General features: G+C 47.8%; 1 protein-coding gene across 4 annotated transcripts; it reads right to left on the bottom strand.

Annotated features, from left to right (window-relative positions):
* Positions 1 to 781: 781 nt before the first annotated feature.
* lbh (LBH regulator of WNT signaling pathway) lies at positions 782 to 7,796 on the bottom strand. 4 transcript variants are annotated; one of them, XM_029139459.3, is made up of 4 exons: positions 6,804 to 7,406; positions 6,438 to 6,707; positions 4,421 to 4,523; positions 782 to 2,530 (listed from the first exon to the last, which is right to left on the bottom strand). In XM_029139459.3, the coding sequence occupies exons 1-4, from the start codon at positions 6,872 to 6,874 to the stop codon at positions 2,315 to 2,317; spliced, it is 660 nt and encodes a 219-aa protein (XP_028995292.1). In that variant the 5' UTR covers positions 6,875 to 7,406; the 3' UTR covers positions 782 to 2,314. The 4 variants fall into 4 exon arrangements, with proteins under 4 accessions (XP_028995292.1, XP_028995294.1, XP_028995295.1 ...); XM_029139461.3 differs by lacking the exons at positions 6,438 to 6,707; positions 6,804 to 7,406 and adding an exon at positions 7,563 to 7,796; XM_029139462.2 differs by lacking the exons at positions 6,438 to 6,707; positions 6,804 to 7,406 and adding an exon at positions 7,448 to 7,565.
* Between the last annotated feature and the right edge of the window lie 11,164 nt (positions 7,797 to 18,960).

Genomic DNA, 18,960 nt, shown 5'->3' with positions numbered 1-18,960 from the left:
ATGTCGGAGCATTGTTTTCCTTCCAGGAAGTGACCATAATTTCCTGAGCGTGCCACCCGTGCCAAACTATCAGGCCCTTGGCTTCCGAAGACCTTCCACGGCAACTCTTGAACTAAATGAAATGAACTATTCCCAGCACGAGGCTTTCAAATCGGCCTAGTGGGTCAGTACCAGTACACCGTGGCAAATCACCTGAGATGTTTCCGTTGTAACAATGATCAGAAAGGGTTCTGTTTATTCCCGTAAAAGCCCCACGTTCTCATGAAAGCTCTTCCACTCAAACACAGTTTATTAGACTGAGTGTTTATGGGTTGAGCGTGAGGAGCGTTTAGTCTTTAATCCTTGGTTGACTGAAAGGTCAAACCAATGTCTTACACATGACATTTAAATCCTTAAAGGAAGAACACTGAAGTGGCTGTGTGCTCAGGTAGAGCATTTGGTTGCAAGCAGGGTTTAGACTGTGCTTGTTTGAGTGTGCAAGTCGAAGACAGGAAGTAGCATGTGGCCTCTTCTCGCTTCTATATATACACGTATTTGATAGTTGCATCTGTATTCGTAGAGAGAGAGAGAGAGATGCTGAGCAGGAAGTAATACTGCTCCTCTCTAACCACTGCAGGTGAAGTGAGTGGGGGAGAAAAGTGGGGGTGGGGTCATAAAGGAATATGAAAGTAAACACAAGAGTCTCTTGGAAACTATGGTTTCAATACACTGGAGGATTTGTCCCCGTAAAGGACCCATTCTGCACTAAAAAAGTCTTGAGTCAGTCATTCACACAGCTGGATAACAAATTCAAACGTTTATTTACAGCCTCTGTAGTTGTCAGAGAAAAGTGAAATACAAAAAAGAAAAAAAAAGATGCCGGCTAATCTCCCTGAGCTTTACAAAAACAAGGTGGGACCTGTAGACGATGAGAGAGAAAATACAGCTCTAATGCCACGCAAATGAAAAGGAACAACAGACTAACAGTGCATCAGTCATGCTTGTACAACAGTATGAGACTGTGCCACAGAATCCAATGTACACAACCAGTAAGTGGGATTTCAAAGAAGCAAAGATGCCAACTGTTTAAAGTGTAATACAGGCAGATGAAAGGCGAAACGTCACTACAATGAGAAGAAACCAGAATTCCTATAAATGGCTTTTCTCAAATGTCAGGACTGGTTTAATCATGAATACTCACATGGTTTCACATACAATTTCCATATCCTCTTTCATTAACTCTGCCTCACAGCATTAAGTCTGAACTTCATGATGTCAGACCCGCAAAAAAAAAGAAAAAACACAATAGGAAGACTCAAAGTGTGAGCTTTCACTTCATGTGCATACAGCTCAGGGATTCTTGGTTTTCATCCTACACATCTAGCCCATAGTACAAACAAGATCAAACCACTACAGTACAAGGCCTCAGGGTTGGCTCATACGGAAACAAGGCCTTTCACCTCCTTCACTGGATCTGCATGTTGCTTCATGTAAAGCCCCAACGTCTCCCCTTTTTCCCCCCCACAACCTTTTATTACTTAATCTCACGCAAGCACTATTTATCACAAGAGCTGAGGCCAACGTGATCAGAGCATTAATGGCTTAACTGCATAATAAGCTTTAGTACAATTAATTCATGTTACAAGTATTTAGGCTCGCAGGTCATGCAGGGTTTTCCCCCCGACCTTTCACTTTCAGCTCACTTCTTAGAGATGCCTTTTGGACTTTTTTCTTTTTTTAATATTGTAAATGCCTGATACAAAAAAAGGTCACAAAAATACTTGACATATCTTGGAGGAAAGAGACCCAGTGACAATTTACACAAAACACCCACTTCAAGACAATATTCACTTGTCAGAAACAAATCTATGGACAGTAGTGGAAATCACAACTAACGTTACCAGGTACAGACAGTGCACTGTAGACAGTGATCCCCACAGGTACCACAGTAGTTCTGCATGGAGGAGGAAGTCTCTGGGGTCATAACGCCAGCCATTTTGGTGTCGAGCGCAGTCGTAGCCCCTTGCAGACGAAGGGTTGTCCACGGAGCGGTGAGGCTGCCGTCCAAAAGGTCACCCGTCCGCGGTGCGAAGACGGCGTCAGCTTGGGAGGGGTCACACTCGAGAAGGATAAATTACTGTAAGTGAACGCGTGCAGATTGCTTCTTTTGTGGGAGCAACGCTTTGGTATTGAGGGCAACAAGACGTCGCCCCAAGACACTGAATGCCGGTCTGCCGGTCCAGGTGGCGTAACTGAAGTGAGGCGTAACCAGTGTGTGAAAACCGAGACAAGCAGAGAGACGCGGAACGGGGGCGCGGGCGACGCAACGCAGCCACTAGTGCTGAGAATTCTGCATCGCCTGTCCATTTTGACCGCTGCCATTGCTCTGTTCCTCGTCTTCCTCCTCCTCCTCCTCACTGACCAGGAACTCCTCTGGAGGCCAGCGAAGCTCCCCGCTCTCCACTTCTCCCTCCGTCGGCTCAACCACGATGGACGGCAGGCGATCTTTAAGCTTACAGCAGCGGTCGAAGTCCGACGGGTCCGGGAATATCTACAGAGGGAAGACAAACAGCTGGTTATTAATCTTTCATTAATCTCGCGGGAGTTTAAAAAGATTAGATTATTCTGTGAAATGCAGCATAGTTCTGATTAATACAAAGCGGGTTCACTGATGCTTAATTCTGATCCATGTCGAGGTACTGCAGACACCACAACAAGGCTAAACAACTGTGAAGGAAGTGATGTGAAGACTAAACATTTGTGTTGGGACATTGATGCATCCACAGATCTTTGGAACAAGTTCTGATAGCATGGTTGATTTCGTCCCATGTCTATATTTGTACTAAACTGAGCGAAGGCGTTCCCGTCTGTGTTTTGGTAAATAAGGCACGTCTAGCAGGACTCCTGTTTAATCTAAATGCTTTGGCGGGCATGGTGCCAAGTGGCACGTAGCTGCTTATGAACGTGCACCCAGAGGATTATACACGAGCACAAGGACGGCAGCGGTAAGTGAAAAACACAGTAGGTGAAAGGTTTACTGGGACATGGAGTAGAAATAGAACAACACACGGCATTTAGTGTTGAGTACTTGATTTGAGATGGAGTCAAAGAACAAATCTGTTGCGTTATCTGCAAACAGAGGCAGATGTCTCTGCTCATGAACGTAGCGTGCCAGTCGCTAATGTTTGGATGGAAACTGAAGGGCATGAGAGACATTCTGACAAGAGCGATTACATGCATACCCTGCCCTGGCAAGATTGGACATAAATCTCCAACTTTCTCTATTCTCAGGAACTGGAGAGCCGGCCCGAGGGGATAAGCCTGCCACTCCTGGTCCAAGAACAGCATTTTTTTTGCTGTTGTTTGGATAAAGTGGATGAATATTTTTAGACCTGCATATTTCACTCCAAGACACTGGAGTGAGGGGGGGGGGGGGGGGGGGGGGGGGCAGTGTCGCTATCTGGGCAAACAGCCGAGTGGAAAGAAAACGTTAGATGAAGGAGGAATGAGACCGAGACAAGTAGAGGAGGAGAGGATCCAGCTGTGTCCAAGTCTCCACGAATTCCATAGGAGACGGATTAAAAAAGGGAGGAAAAAGACAAAGCTATGAACTGAATGCGATGATTTGTCAGGATATGAAGACGTGTCCATCACTGGCTTTCACGCCAGCCAAGCGGCTGCAAATAAAACCACGAGGTGCAATTAAGTGCGCAGTTACGTCTCCGAGCGCGTCTGAGCGAGCGCGTCTGAGCGAGCGCGTTCCCTCGCGTTCTCTGCCAGTCGGCGCCGTGCGTCGGCGCCAAGGACAGTTGGGCGGCAGTGACCTTGCCTTTGGACCTCTAGCGCACATGTCATAACTCGTTCCACGTCCAACGGCAGGAAGAGACGACGCATCACCCAAGCATAATGCTTGTTATTTTAGGACCTTCTGGGCGCAGCAGGAGGAGGGGGTGGAGGATGCATGGAAACTGAAGTAGATGCAGCAAAATCAGTTACGCGTCTATTAATACTTTATTTTTAGGCGAAGCTGGAATCTAATGGAGAGGTGGCGGATCGCTCCATGGCCCATCACGTGCTCCTCAGACTCACAGCTGGGGTGTGAGCTGAGGGAGAGGAAAGCAGCGTTTCCCGCTGGGCCGGTCCACATCCTCCCAGAGTGCACGTCCGCGCTCATCATGGCACGAGTCAGGTCAAAAAGGGGCAAAACTATAAATCATTCAGACCCATAAATTCTGTTTCCTCCGGTGCTGAAAACCAGAAGGAGGAGGATTTCAAGGCCGTCGGTTCCGCCTCTAAAAGCAACGACAGACGGGGTCTGCTCTGCGGGGGGACGATTTTAGGGCGAGTCACTCAGTATTTTGCTACAATAGTGTAATGGTTTAATTCCATCCTATGACACTTCCAACATCTCCGCCGTCAGGCTGCTCCGTGTGCGACCTACCTGGAAGGAGAGTCTGTCCTTGCTGGGGCTCAGCCTCATGTCCTCCATGGGGGTGCTGCTGATCATCACCTCAGTCATATCTCGGCTGGGCACAAACACTGGGCTTCACGGGGGAGAGAGAGAGAGAGAGGAGAAGTGTTCAGATATGAACGCGTTTGGCATTAAACCAGTAAGAAGCCCGAGTCTGAGACTGTCGCGCTTGCTTTTCCTCCCTGTGAGTGTTCGATGGGTTTGTTTATACTCCGACCACAACACATCAGGCACCCGAGCCCCACGCCGCTCTGCTAATGCACTGCAAAGCTGCACCTCTCGCGATGTGGCTTGCACAAGGTGGCCGCGTCTAAATACAGGATGATGCGTTCTTGCACTTGCAGCCAGAAATCAGTCATTGTGAGAGTGCGCTGAGGCGTGCTGTGGTATTTGACAGGGGTGGAACTCTGCACTCTGGGTTCCAGAGCTTGGCCAAACTTTCCATTTCAGATAAAAGTAAGAGGTTTGTTTGGGCGCGCTCGGCGTCCAGCTGTGTTGTAGTGAAGGCAGAGAACGCTTGGAAGCAGGAGCCAGGACTGACGGAGCCGCCGCGCAGCCTTCTCACGCTCTATTCCAGTCCAGTGCTCTGGTCAGTGGCCACAGGCCTATGGTTGTGTGGTCACTGGTTATATAGGGCAAAGACAACAGGACGCAACAAGCTTACTCACGCCCTCCATTAGCTCAGTCACGGGCCTCGCTCGTTATGATGTTCTTAAAAGGCTTTTGAAAAATTAGAGCACCAGATCTTTGTGGGTTATGAAAAAAACACTGAAAGCCCTTCATTTTCAGTTATTACAACCAAAAAATGATCTGAATTCCAAGTCAAGTGCAGCTTCACCATAGCCTACGCTGACAATACAGCATCTACACATCGATAAAACAATAAAACAAAGTGAAACTGCAGGTTTTGAAGCAAAGCAAACTGACACTCAACAACATTGACTCAATGCAGAGACTTGGGACTTTGCTGCTGCAGACAAACTGGATCTGCTGTGAGGAGGCAAACGATTCTGACAACAGCACAACTGATAGAAAAGTGGCTTGGTTCGAGTCTGAAGTAACTAATGTTTGGAAATCGTTCCATTAAAAACGCATGCGGTCGATGTCTGAGGGGTAAGAGTTTGGATCAGGAATGTATTACATCAGTGGACCATTATGTCTTCACAACTACAGTATACGGACGTGTTTAGGTGGAAAAAAGAAATCAAATAACACAAGCGTCTCAGTACGAGGAGCTGAAGCCCCGAGACAAATAGTAAATGATCGGTTTTTCCACCCCTGAAGCAGTGACATCGCAGTAGGTGTCTGAAAATGTAACGTGGAAAGCTTCCTGAATCACAGTGAGGTAACTTCAACTGCGCATCGGACGACGTGACACAGTTGACCAAAACAATGCCCGGATATCTAAAAATAAAACAGAGGTTTGAAGGATATGCACGACCTAACATGGAAAAAATAATGTCAGCTGGAGCTGCTTTTTAACTTGTTTCATCCCCGAGCGGTGTGCGGGAGGGTGAGGCATGCAGAAAACGGTGGAGGAGGGGTCGGAGGGATGAACTGTGACAGTAAAAACCTGAGCCGAGGAGGAGGGAAGGAGAGGAGGAAAAAAAAAAAAAAAAAAAATGATAAACACTTAGTCCTTGCCAGTCATATTTCTGTTCGAGGACAGTATAAACATCCTGCTGGGCTAAGAACAACACAACGTCGACCTAATAAAACATATAGGGGCGCGATGAGGAGGAAGTGGGGATGCACACGTCACAAGGAGACAAACGCTGCGCTAAGTGTCAGCTTCGTGTGGGCCTCTGCATGACTGGGATTCCTTAAGGACACGTTAAGTGTCCTATAAGTAATTATGACTGCAGGTAGACATGCGGTCACGTCTCTGAGGGGGGTCATTGGAACACGCTGTTAAGCAGGTGAGCAACGCTGGTTCATGAGCAAGGCAGTAAACCTCTTTCCTTGACCCAGCCAATGTAAAGCCTACCTGGACTTCCTGAGGCCGCGTTTAACCAGCTCAGACAGACTAATGAAGTCAGTCGGCATGTCGACACCAACAGGATTTGCTGTTATCGTCGGACGGAGCCCGTTCCATCCAATCACCTCCGAACGATGAAACGGGAGCGCCGGCTCAAACTCGGTCACCCCCGGTGTTGGCGCGGATACAAAACTAAGCTTGTGTGGCAACAGGGGGAAGCTGCAGAGGTGTGGGTGGAGGGATGTGCTGACTAAGACTCCCAGCGAATCCTGATGGTACCTGTTGGACGAGTCCACATCATGGACCAGTTAGTGCTCCATCACCTTATGAGGATGGAGCACTACTGTGTGTAAATTAGATTATATGGATCATTACCTGCGTGTACGCGTCTGCATATCATCACATAGCACTGAAAGACTTCTTTCCATTGGACCAAACAGCAGCATGACTTTAAATAAGCACCACCAAGAATTCAAGTGTGGTTACAGTAAAGAGGTCGCTTCTGAACTTCCTGGTAGAGACACCCAGAAGTCTGCTGAGGTTTCAACAGCACGAAAAACAGCGTCTCAAAGAAACCCATATCCTCTACATACACACACACACACACAGGAAAACGACCGACAGATAAGACTGAAGACAGTATCAAACAAAGATGGACTCTCCAGTACCGAGTTCGGCGACTCCTACACGGAGCAGAGCATCTCTTTTCCCAGTTGCACCTGCAGCACAAGATGCAAGCGTTTCTAAATGTCTAAGCTGCAAATGGGATTAAAGTGCATTCACCTCGCAGCAAACACACTCGAAATGATGGGAACAAAAAAATATGAGCGCGACTATTTTCCTTTCCCCCCCCCCAAAAGCGAGCGTTGTGATATTTCCGAACTCGGGGGTGACACCCCGCAGAAAATCTCAGAGGAAACATGAGGGGGTGAAGCAGCAAAGGTGCCTCGTTCTCAGGGAAATCACCAAGCGGAATAAACCGCAACGAGGCGACATAGTTTGCGTCTCATCGCTCCTACCTGTCAGGTGCAAAGCCAACGGTGTTCCACGTTTAAGCGCTTTCATTATTAAACACGTGCTGAACAACACACTGCGCCGCTCAGACGCGAAAGTGGAAAAGATGCCAGTACTCACCGGAATAACTGCGGGGAAAATACAGACATGAATTCACACCTGCTTCCAATTCTGCCGATTACGGAATCTAATTACAGCCACAAAGTGCTCGGTGTTGCTGGTTCGACCTCCGCGGCGGCGCAGGACGCACACGCAAACCGAAAGCAACTGCGCAAAGAAAGTCTGACAACGGAAGCGCAAAAAACACGCAGCTCTTTAATTTAGCGCGTCTGATCGGCTCCACAGTTGTGCGGAGTATTTATGTAAGAGGCGTGCACTCGTGCAGCCAGAGGACACGCCCACTCCTAACACTGAGCCGAAATCCTCAATGGCGGCTCGTTACCGGCATGAGCCAATCAGAGCACAGGAGGCAGCCGCGCTTCCGGTCTCTGCATCGATGACGACAGCGGCGGCTGATTGGGAATGGACGAGACGATGCTGCATGATGGGATTGATTTGTAGTGTCCAAGGCAACTAAATGACAGTCGTACCTCCTCTTGAATGACAAAACACTGATTCGCCCGTTAGGTAATCCGTGACATTTATCCAAATGAGGGGGGCAGAGAGAGAGAGTGAGAGAGAGAGAGAGAGAGAGAGCTCCTCTGGGCGGCTCATTCACAAAAATATTCCAAGGACAAGTCAATGTCTGCATATTTTAGTAATAATAAATGTTCCTGCAGCCACGTTTAGCCATGCAATACATTGTTTAGTACAATCTGAATGTCAAGATTATGACTTTGAAGTATAGCTGATATAAATATATACATATATAGTCTGAGTCAATTCATGCTGTGGTAAGTATTTCTTTCTTATTGACCTTAACATCTCACATAGTGTCCAGGTGTCTAATTTTGAACTTACATGTTGCTCAGAGGAAGCAGGTGCACAAGAGGTTTTCCATGTTAAAAGAGGGCGTTAAAGCGCAGGCAGCGCTCTACTGCCACCTGGTGGCCGACGTAAGACCAACGCCTCCTTGTGTCGTTCACGTCAGACTGAAGTTGTGAAGTTAATTAGTTTTTGAAAGGTAAAAATAGTAGCTCGTTGTTCTGTGTAGTGGCATCATATTTCGTGCATCTCATTAATGCTGCACACCCGCCAGTTTGCACATGGTGCCCTTTGCTCAGTCTCTGGGGTGTCAGCAGGTGGCCCTCATGCCGGCACAGTGCAAACAAAGTGACGAAATAAGCTCTTAGTGTTTCCGATTTTAAAATACTCCACGCAGAGTTTACATAAACCCATTAACCCCCAGCAGCCAGCTGGTGAGACAGGCATTAAACAACTTGTTTTCAGTCCAAACATTGTGCAAAGCCACAAAACACCTGATTTATTTTGAAAACAGGCTTTATTTGTGGATACTTGTCTCATAAGAGTGAAGAGTATCATGTCCAAGGCACCTGTGGTGCTGATGTGGTTACATTATCCACTGACATGACCGATATGAGCATTGTGCAAATAAGGTAAGTAGCTAATGGGAAGTCTTTAACAGTGATGTTAAATGTGGTTTTTGATGCGTAAGTGATGCTTTTTGCCTGATGTTATTACTCATGTTTATCTTATGTGTCAAAGATGTCCATTAGCAACAAAACTGAATGTGCCTCAGTCATCGTGACTCATCCTGACCGGCAGCGAGTGTTTGGGTATGAACCACTGTCAACATATGCTTTGAAACCACCAGAATAGACAAAGGACATCTGTAAGCCGAGTTATATTTAACCCTGTAATGTTGGATCCCTGACGTGCAGCTACTGAAAAGTTTGGAACTCTTTGAAAGGAAATGCAAATGAAAAATATATTTACAGGCACAAAATGACCAGAAGGTGTCAGTAGTGTTTATGAAATGAACAGAAGAATGACAATCAAACCTGATTAGACTATTATACATCTTTCTTAATGCAAAGTAGTAAATGTTTTTACATTTTGCATTAACATTTATTTATTTGTGTGAATCCTTGTTTTTCACACTGTCACAGGTGCCTTGGTCTATAACCCATGCTGAATGCAGTAAATAGCGGTAAATCGTTGCCCAGTTTATCAGTCGATCAAGACTGAACTCATCAGCTCCCAACAGTTTGGGAGTGTGTCTGCGGAGATCACGTGAGGGTCGCTGCTGAAGATGTGCAGGTCAACCACTTCATTTGTTGTTGCTCCACATAAGCAGCTGCACATCTGGCCGAGCGGGGAGGCCTCAGGGACCCGGAGGGGAGGCCGAGGACCGACTGCACGACGCGTGAGCCAAGGATCTGAAGGGGACGGCAGTCGACAAGCACCCGTCGTCCTTTGGACAACTTCTTACAGTAGACTAAAAGGAAAGTTTTATCTGTCTCTTTATTCTTATTGTGGTGCTTTGTTTAAAGAGAGCTACGTAAGTGGATTATGCTCACGGCCCGGATTTAAACAGAAAACTGCCAGATAAGCATCACGTCAAAATATTACAGTCAAAGAAAACCAGCAATCTGCAGAAACAGTCTGCAGCACAAGCAGCAAGGGCGAGTTTGTGGAGATCAGCTTGAGTGTTTCCACATTCAGGGTCTCTTTTTTTACTTGTTTACGTCCATTAGTGTAAGCATGTGCAGGCGTATTCTGCGTGGGGACATGTTTCCCAGCCATACATGTGTGTATCTGTTTGTGCATGTGTGTTGCCGAGGGATATCTGATCTCCAGGCTCGCCGCACGCCACGTTTGCTTGCAGGTGGTCTGTCCGCACTCGGGGGCCGAGCAGATTTAATATTTCATAGGAGCACCGCGCACCCCTGGACGCCATCATTGAGTCCACATGGCCGGCCGGAAAGCTGCTCTGTGAACACTCGGCTGAAATATGTGGCCTGCCAGCCCCCTCTCCGCCATGCTGCCTGCTCACTCGCTGGGCCTCACAATTAAAAGCTAACCACAGCTACAGATGTTGGCAGCTGCCTTTAACCCATTGGATGCCGCGGCGTGGCTCCAAACGCGCCACTCTTGACTGCGTTCGAGACTGAAAACAGACAGAAACATTTCAATCAGGACCATGGAAGCGCTGCCCGACGCATTTTGTTGTGACAGGTTCCAGATCGGGCACGCTTGTTAATCTCCTGGCTTCTCTGGTTCTGTGCCTCCCTCGCCATCATACACCATATAAACAGGAAACCAGAAGCAACAGTGTTTATGACCACCTCGCAAAATCCAGTGTCAGGAATGCAGCGTTAGGTCACAGTTTCATCCACCAATCAACAGTTTTCAGTTCAGCCAGAACTTGTCCTGTGTTTGGACGGTGTGGAGCTGGACCTGAGCCAAACCGTACACAGGGAACTTCACCAGGACCATTATTCAACAGGGTCAAACCCGATTTAGATTGGAAACTAAAGCCAAAACAGGGCATCTTGAAGCTGTTAGGAAACTATTCCAGATCTTAAACAGAGCAGGGGACTGTGTATATCTCCCTAATTGCACATGTCAATTTACGTACAAGTGCTTAATCCCGGCCTTTCTTACTCTCATGCTATTCTAGTGTCACTGTCTCCCTCTTCTTCTTTCTTCTTCTCTTATTTTATGAGCAGACGTACACTCAGCTTCCACGAACAATTCACTGTTCACACACGGAGGCTGTCTTTCATTCACACTCACTCAGAATGTTAGGAAAACCAACAATGTCGCTGAGACAAACCTTGTCAGTTCACAGCTTGACAGCTTGTTAATGTTGTGTGACTTCTCCGGGAACAAAAGATGCATTGCAGAAACGCAAGACTGCATGTAATTAATCCAATCCCGGCAATAACTCTCGAATGTTTACGGTATTCCACCATTCCACTATCACGGAGCAGGGAGACAAATGAAGAGCCTGACTAAGACCCCACACGTCCGTGGGAGTGTGTTGCTTCTGGAGACTCTAATGAGCAGAGCAGGTGAAAAGAGTTGTTAGTCATTTCTAGACCGGCCGGGCCAATATAACGTTTTAACACACTGACCATAACCCTTCAGGGACCAACAATAATCCTGTCATCGCCTGGTTTCAGAGTCATCCATGGGAGAGTGACCAAACCAAACACAGCATCAGAGATCAGGGGAACCTTTTCCTGTGTGATATTTATTCATCTGTGTGTGAATGCAAAGACACGCAGAACATGTAAACATTTTTCTATGCCAGAACATATATTACATGGAGGGGGGGGGGGTCAACACAGAACTACATTACAGGTCACACATTTACTCTACAAAACTGCCAGATTACAAAATCTTTAAATGATAAAATGATGCAAACTTTATCAAATAGCCAGACTATTATATACTCAAACTAAGGTGTCTGCCTGTAATATACTTCAGCAATAAATATCTCATGGTCTGGACAAAAAGAAAATAACCATAATTGCTTAGAAATCCCTTTTGAACCTAAGCGGAGAGTAGAAGAGAGATGAGTCTGGTTATGGCTTAATAAAACATAATTAGGGCACATTTAATTAAAACCTGTGAGCTTAGTCACTGCGAGCAAGAACAGCCGTTGTAAAAGTTAGCCAGCTAAACTATCGAGATTTGTTTTTTATCACATGTGGTTTCCTTTGTCCAGCAGGTTGAGATGTTGTGATGTTTCCAAGCTGCAGCTTCGGTGTGAAAACATGGCTCTAATTGAGGCCTGATTAATCCCAGCTATTACGAGGAGGCAACCTTCAAAGCTTTGTTGGGAAGAGTAATGACTTTAAACACTAGAGGGTAGCCTATTCATGCAGGATTAGCTTCTTTTTCACTTCGCACAGATTAAAGAACCCGAGCCCAACAAATATATTAATAGTGGGGAGATAGAATCAATAAAATACCTAAGAGGTCACAGAACCTCAAGGTTTCCCTCACCAGCTCTGAGAGCTGAGGCTTCTCATGTGCTGTCGATGGGTGGATCGGAGTGACAGGGTCCTGCCATTCTGCAGGTTCACACGAAAGATGGCCAAACGTGTTTGCTCATGTCACGGGACGTGATGTTTTCAGAGAAATGAGCAGGAGGAGCAAAGGAGGCCGAGGGTGGGTGGGGGCGAGGATGGAGGAAGGAGAAGGAATTCTGGAGGAGTCTGGTGGCCACATGTCGCTGTTGCTCGAATCCTGCACGGTTGCATGCTGAACATCCACGCGGTGGGCTGGAAACAAAGCGCCGTCCAAATGCAGGCGTTGGGCGGCGAACTGGTGAAGACAGACCCCAGACGAGGCCGCCATCCAAGCGTCCTCCACTCCCGCCTCGCACTCGTAAAGCTCCAGCTGCAGCTGCAGCCAGCTGTGGCAGCGGATTCAAAGAAGTCATCTTAATGCCGTAAATTGAAAAAAAGTAAATATAGAAAATTTGAACTGAGTCTGTGAACTTCATGTTTATGTAAAAGATTTTAATAAAATGTCTACTGAGACACTGAGAGGTCTGATATGTCACAACACCACACAGAAAAAAAGACTTAATTGCGTCTTTCGAAAAGCTCAGTTTTCCTCGGAAGAAAACTTTCCAGAAGCAGATGAGCCGAAGTCGCGGCAGGAGGAGCGAGCCACATCAAAAGAGGATCACGCATTAATCTGTCAGCAATGAAGGGCTATTACTACCGTGGCAGCACCTCACCTCAGGGGAAACGCTGTCAGCTTTGGAATTAAAGGCCGACCCGGGTACGAAGGAGCCCGAGGTTCGCTTACAGTAAACTCCGACTCACTGCAGGATTTACATGTCGCCGTCACTCAACAGAAAACATGAAAAGAAGTCAAGCAAATGCAGCGAAAGGCTTAGAAATTTTTACAGTGCTAATTTTATACAGTCCTGAACTGAATGTGTCAGTGGCAACGGGCCAAGAGTGAGATAAACAGTGTATCTGTGTTTGCATCCTGCCTGAGAAATTAGAAACACAAACACATCAGATCCTAAACAAGCGCAGCACCTCCGACTTCTGCCAGCAATTAGAAAAGCATCAGCACCATTACACGCGGACTCTGACACGCTATGCTTAAACCCTTCACCTTCCCCAGCCAGTAAACACACACACACTGGCGATAAAGCTAATGAGGCTCTTGCAAATGGGTCATGCGAGCAGCGACTCGAGTGAGAGCCCGCCATCCATCTCCATTGTGAGCAGCCGTCCCCAGAGTCCGGCCCGGGAGTCGGCGGAACCACCGCCGAGGTTGAGCCCGCCTGTCTCCTGTCAGACTGCTGTCACACACACATCAGCCCGGGCATCAATACACACAGGCCTTTCCCTCCACTTTTCCAGGTCTACATGCGCTGAACGCATATGTTTTGATTGCCGATGGTCATGTCAGGAGTCAAGTAGAGCCTCTTAAAATGTGGCCTCGGGTCAAGGGTCACCCACTAATGAGTAAAAGCCTTTTTTCCCCCTTTGTTGGCAAGGAGGGAGTAAGGAAATGTGCTCACTAGGTGGTAGGGAGGTGAGGAGGGGGACGGGGGGGGGGGGGAGGACGTGTGAAGGGATGGGTAGTGGCAGGGGAGAGGAAGGGTGAAAGGGCCCGGGCGGGGGGGGGGGGGGGGGGGGTGTCAGGAAGCGGAGCGAGGGAGGAGGCAAGAGGTGAGGTCTCAGGTGAGAGGGGGTGATAATGATAAAGTGTGTGTTTCCCCTGCGTCCGAGGGAGAAACAGAAAAGGAGCATGACGTTTGAATCAGAGTAGGACACGTTAGTCGCTACAAAGTGTCTTCATTGAAATGTTATTAAAATGAAATGAATGACTTTGTCCCTCATCATTATCGTCCAGCAGCCTCCTTTCCACCGCTCTTCTCATGTAGCCTTTACCTGTGCAGGTGTGTGTGTGTGTGTGCGTGTGTGCGTGTGTGTGCGTGCGTGCGCGTGCGTGTGTGCGCGTGTGTGTGTGTGTGTGCGTGCGTGCATGTGTGCGTGTGTGTGCGTGTGTGCGTGTGTGTGCGTGTGTGTGTGTGTGTGTGTGTGTGTGTGTGTGTGTGCGTGTGTGTGTGTGTGTGTGTATGTGTGTGTGCGTGTGTGTGTGTGTGCGTGTGTGTGTGTGTGCAGCCTGTTTGAAGCCGCTCTCATGCTCCTTCTGGAGCTCTCCAGGAAACGTTTGTCTGTACATTGGATGAGCTCCTCCAGATGTTCCCGTAGCTCCTCGCTGTGTGAGCGTATGTGGACATGGGAGCGCATACGTGTGTGCGTGTCTACGTGTTTAGATAGAGGGGTGAGGGAGAGGGGAGGGGGGGGGGTCCCGTGTTCCAATTAGAGATGGGTAAACTGTTGATGTAAAAGAAACTAAAGCTAACATTTACAGGCCGTGACTCTGTGATGTCTCCCATTGTGACTTCAGGCTGCACTATGGCATCAGGCCTAAAGCGCTGCTCAGATGAGAGACGGGTCCGAAGGACTGTTTGGAAATTCCACATTATAGTTTCCAAAGTGCACTCCAGTGCTTTAAACACGTTTTAATGTAGAATCAGCGTGGAAAACACTTACACAGTTCCATCCGTCTGATCTGTGGCTGATCAAGGACCCGGAGCATCACGAGCCCTTTTCCACAGTCACTAAATAAAACGAGCAGTGTCATGGTCACCTTGTGTTAATATTGTGTCTGGCTAATGACTCATGCAAACAGTTAACTGGCTTAAACCTTGTAATTCTTTACTGGTTTTTCATTCATCCTTCTGTATTTCTCAATAATAAATTACTACTGACAGAAAGAGACGCGTGACAACATTTTTCAAAGCCTCATTTTCTGCAAACGTGCCAATTTAAAACCCGTCAATTCTAAAAACATACTTCAAGCATATTCCCATTCAAAATAAAATCTGCTTTAGCGAATGTGTGGAAATGGGTTTCGCATGGGATGTAACCTCATGTCTTTCCTTATGGGCCTCTAGGCGAACGTGGGCCCCGGGTTCGCTGCCCTCCTGCCCCCACATAATGCTCTCTATTGCCTGGGACTTTGACCTCTCTATAGACGAGTGAGCCAGCTGATATATGATTTTCCTTCGTGAAAACAGGCTACAGCAAAACAGCCATAAAATCACTCACGGCTTAACGGCCAATTGGAGACACATCTGAGAGCACAGAAGGTGCATAGACGCAGGAGAACCAGCATCTGAGCTCCTGCTAACGTGACGTTTGAAGACGTTTCAGGTGCCGGAGTAAAAGCTATAGGTGGAGTCATTCCTAGAACCACCGGACGAAGCAAATCACTCTCTCGCATCGCAAGCGTTAAACAAAAAGTTGAATCTCCCTTTCTTTTTTATGATTCATAGACCTCACTGTGATGCTGCAGCACTGCCCCTCATCTGGCTTCCTCAGAAAAACAGCGGCCTTTGCTGGGAATGACGCGCATCAGGCCCTTCTGTTCCCGTTTTAGGAAGGAGCACAGTATCTCTGTGGTTAGGTGGGCTCGGGTGGTTCCTTTTAAGCACAACAGAAAAAGGATGTGACTGTATCTGTGGGGAAGAAAGGCGAGATATATCACGAGAAAAACACAATGGCTGATTCAAAAAGCCCAGGAAATGACACGAGGAAAATACCTGCATGAGACCATCAAAGGTGCAGAACAATGATGTTCACTGTGTGTGTGGCTTGGATTTGTGGACCACGATGGCAAACACACGTGTGGGTGAGCACCCACGCATGCAGTACAATAGTGCCTGAACACATGTTTGTCTCTCGCCTTCCAATTCAGAGCCAAACAAATGCAACATTGCTCCTCCAGCCCCTGAGCTGGGACCTCGTTTGGACGGCGAGCGCCTGTGAAGCTCAGCTGGTTTCCCATCAGGGCAGAGAGGAGGCCGGACCTGCTCACCGACAGCGGCACCAGAACGCCGCCCCCCGCCCCCCCGCGCCACCACACGGCTTCGGGGGGGGTGGGGGGGGGGGGGGGGGGTTACGGGGATCAATTGTGTTGTCATGGTTGACAAAGCTCAGACAATAAAGGGCCTTCTCTGGCTGGGACCGGCAGACCAGCCCACACACACCTGGAGGCCGGAGGAATCACAAGACGGCTCGCAGGGCTTCAAAGCCACGCTGCCACCTGGGCTCATCAGCGAAAATGAGGTGTGTGTGTGTGTGTGTGTGTGTGTGTGCTACACCTTCACACACCCCTCCTTATTATATATATAAAGGGTTTGTTAAGTCTCAGCGACTGAAGTCCTACTTATCTCAAAGTGATAGACCCACACAGACACCTACACAAGCAGCTATAGATCCACACGTACAGACCAAACAAACACTTAAGCCCCCCCCCCCCCCCCCCCCCCCCCCCCACACACACACACACACACACACATAACCACGTGCACACACTTCCAAACAGACACATGCACGGCTCCAATGGCGAGGCTGGGAACCTGGGTTCAGGGCTGCTGCAGGAGCTGTTTGAAGCCAGCTGTCACAACCTGACAGCCTGTTGTTTTAGAGGCCTTCGGTATGGCCGAGGGGCTGAGGGGAGAAAAACAACACCAGGAATGTGTACAAGTCAGGACCCAACAGTAAATCCTTCGTCCGTTTCCCTTCTCCCAGCGCAGACGGAGGGGAGCGGGGTCGACCCGAGGCGGGAGCGGAGGGACGTGGGAGCGCCTTGAGCCGCCGAGGCCCGGCCGCGTCCACCTCCGTCTCACCTCCTCCTCGGACCCCCCCCGCCTGTTAAGAAAAGGGCGTGCACACTAGTCCAGAATATTTATTACAAACATGCGCAGAAAAGAAGTCACAGCGTGTCTGAGATGAGCGGCGGACACAGATGTGCATGACAATAGGTCTCGATGCAAACGAGTTAATATCACACACACACACGTGCATCCAGGCTTGTGTGTCACCGAGGGCTCACTTTAAGGTCACATTCCCCTAAAATGGTTGTTTACTTCCTGACAAATAAAATGAGACATTTGGAGAACATTGGAAAAGCTGCGGCGGTTTTGGCTGCAGCGCGTCGGGGCAAACAGCTTGTGATCTATTCCTGGTGCCGCGTCCTGGTTTGATTTTAGCGGGCGGACCTCACAGCCCGAACCCGGGCCTTGTTGTTCTGCTTAGATGCGTCTTCGTTTTTTTCCCGCAGTGCAAATACATGAGCCACAGTGAGTATACACAGATTCTGCTCCGGTCTGAGGAGCGCTCCACCTATTGTACACACACATGAATAATAATCCTGCGGCTCCGAGGGGGGCTTTCCAAAGTCTGAAAGATATGTTATCTGCGAATATTTTACTATTCATGTGTCAACATTTACGACTCGACAAATACATAAATTTCATAAATTTTCCTGCATTATTAACCCGAGGGGATTAATTTCACAGTCTCATCTGGACTTCCCTGAGTAATTTCTGCTGCTTGAGGTCCACCTCATAAATATTATCCGGTTTATACAATAAACTGCCTCAACATGCATCTGATATTCTGCATCCACTGCTGTCTAGTCGCTGTTCCAGCAATTCATTCTGTCTGCCCGCCCGCCCGTCCGTCAGTCCGTCTATCCGTCCGTCTGTCTGTCTATTAATAGATGTCCTTTTCTCAACAGCACACATGAAAAGTGACAGAAACACATGATTTCAAACGCTGTGTCTGACTTTGTCTAGATATTAGTGCCATTTTATGTCATGAGGAAACCAGATGCATCACAGGAAATGTATGATCCAGTGTTTCTGGATATTGACTGATTCTAGGTTCTAGATGTTAGTCTGGATGCTGGCTCCACATAATCCCAGACGTGTCTCATTGGTTCTGTTCCTCCACTGTCCGTCCTTGATCACCTCGTGAGAAAACAGACAGTGTTTATATTAGACAAAATGACGTAATGTTGTTAATGTTTAGTCAGATAAATTCTTACTAATCTCTTTTTGTTGTCTAATAATAATGTTTGTGTATGATTAGTTCTACTAGTATTACAACACAATAACAGCACAGGAGTAATGACCAGGTTGATACAAAAGCCAATTCATCCACTACGCAATGCTATTAATGACTGTTTTGCACCACACACACACACACACACACACACACACACACACACACACACACACACACACACACACACACACACACACACACACACACACACACACACACACCATGACCCTGGTGGTCTGCTGTGCTATACATCATCGTCCTCAACACTCTTCCAGCTCCTCTCTGCGCTTTGAAGTGATCACGGTTCACTGGCCGAGCTGCTGCTGCTCTATAGGGATACGTAGAGAAACCCAGAGAATCACCACAAAACCCTGTGGTGAAACTTTATGGGCTTCTCAAACGAAAGCCCAACAGATGTTTGCTGAGGCTTTTTTAGTCTAGGGCAGGTCTCTGTATCTCACAGGCCTCACAGCAGACGTCGTGTTACCAAACAGCCCTGGCTCAGGCTCCCAAGTGATTGTGGTTGGGGCTGGTGTGCGTTAAATAAAAGCGGATATCATTTGGGTTGAGCTCGTGAAGTGGTGAATTTCATTTTTTAGCTCTGACCGCTCCAAGTCTAAGTAATTAAGTGTCTTGGTAATTACATCAGAGCC

This window comes from Betta splendens, chromosome 22 (assembly GCF_900634795.4).
Source record: "Betta splendens chromosome 22, fBetSpl5.4, whole genome shotgun sequence".
NCBI classification, from domain to species: Eukaryota; Metazoa; Chordata; class Actinopteri; order Anabantiformes; family Osphronemidae; genus Betta; species Betta splendens.
This window is presented reverse-complemented; position numbering and strand designations above follow the sequence as displayed.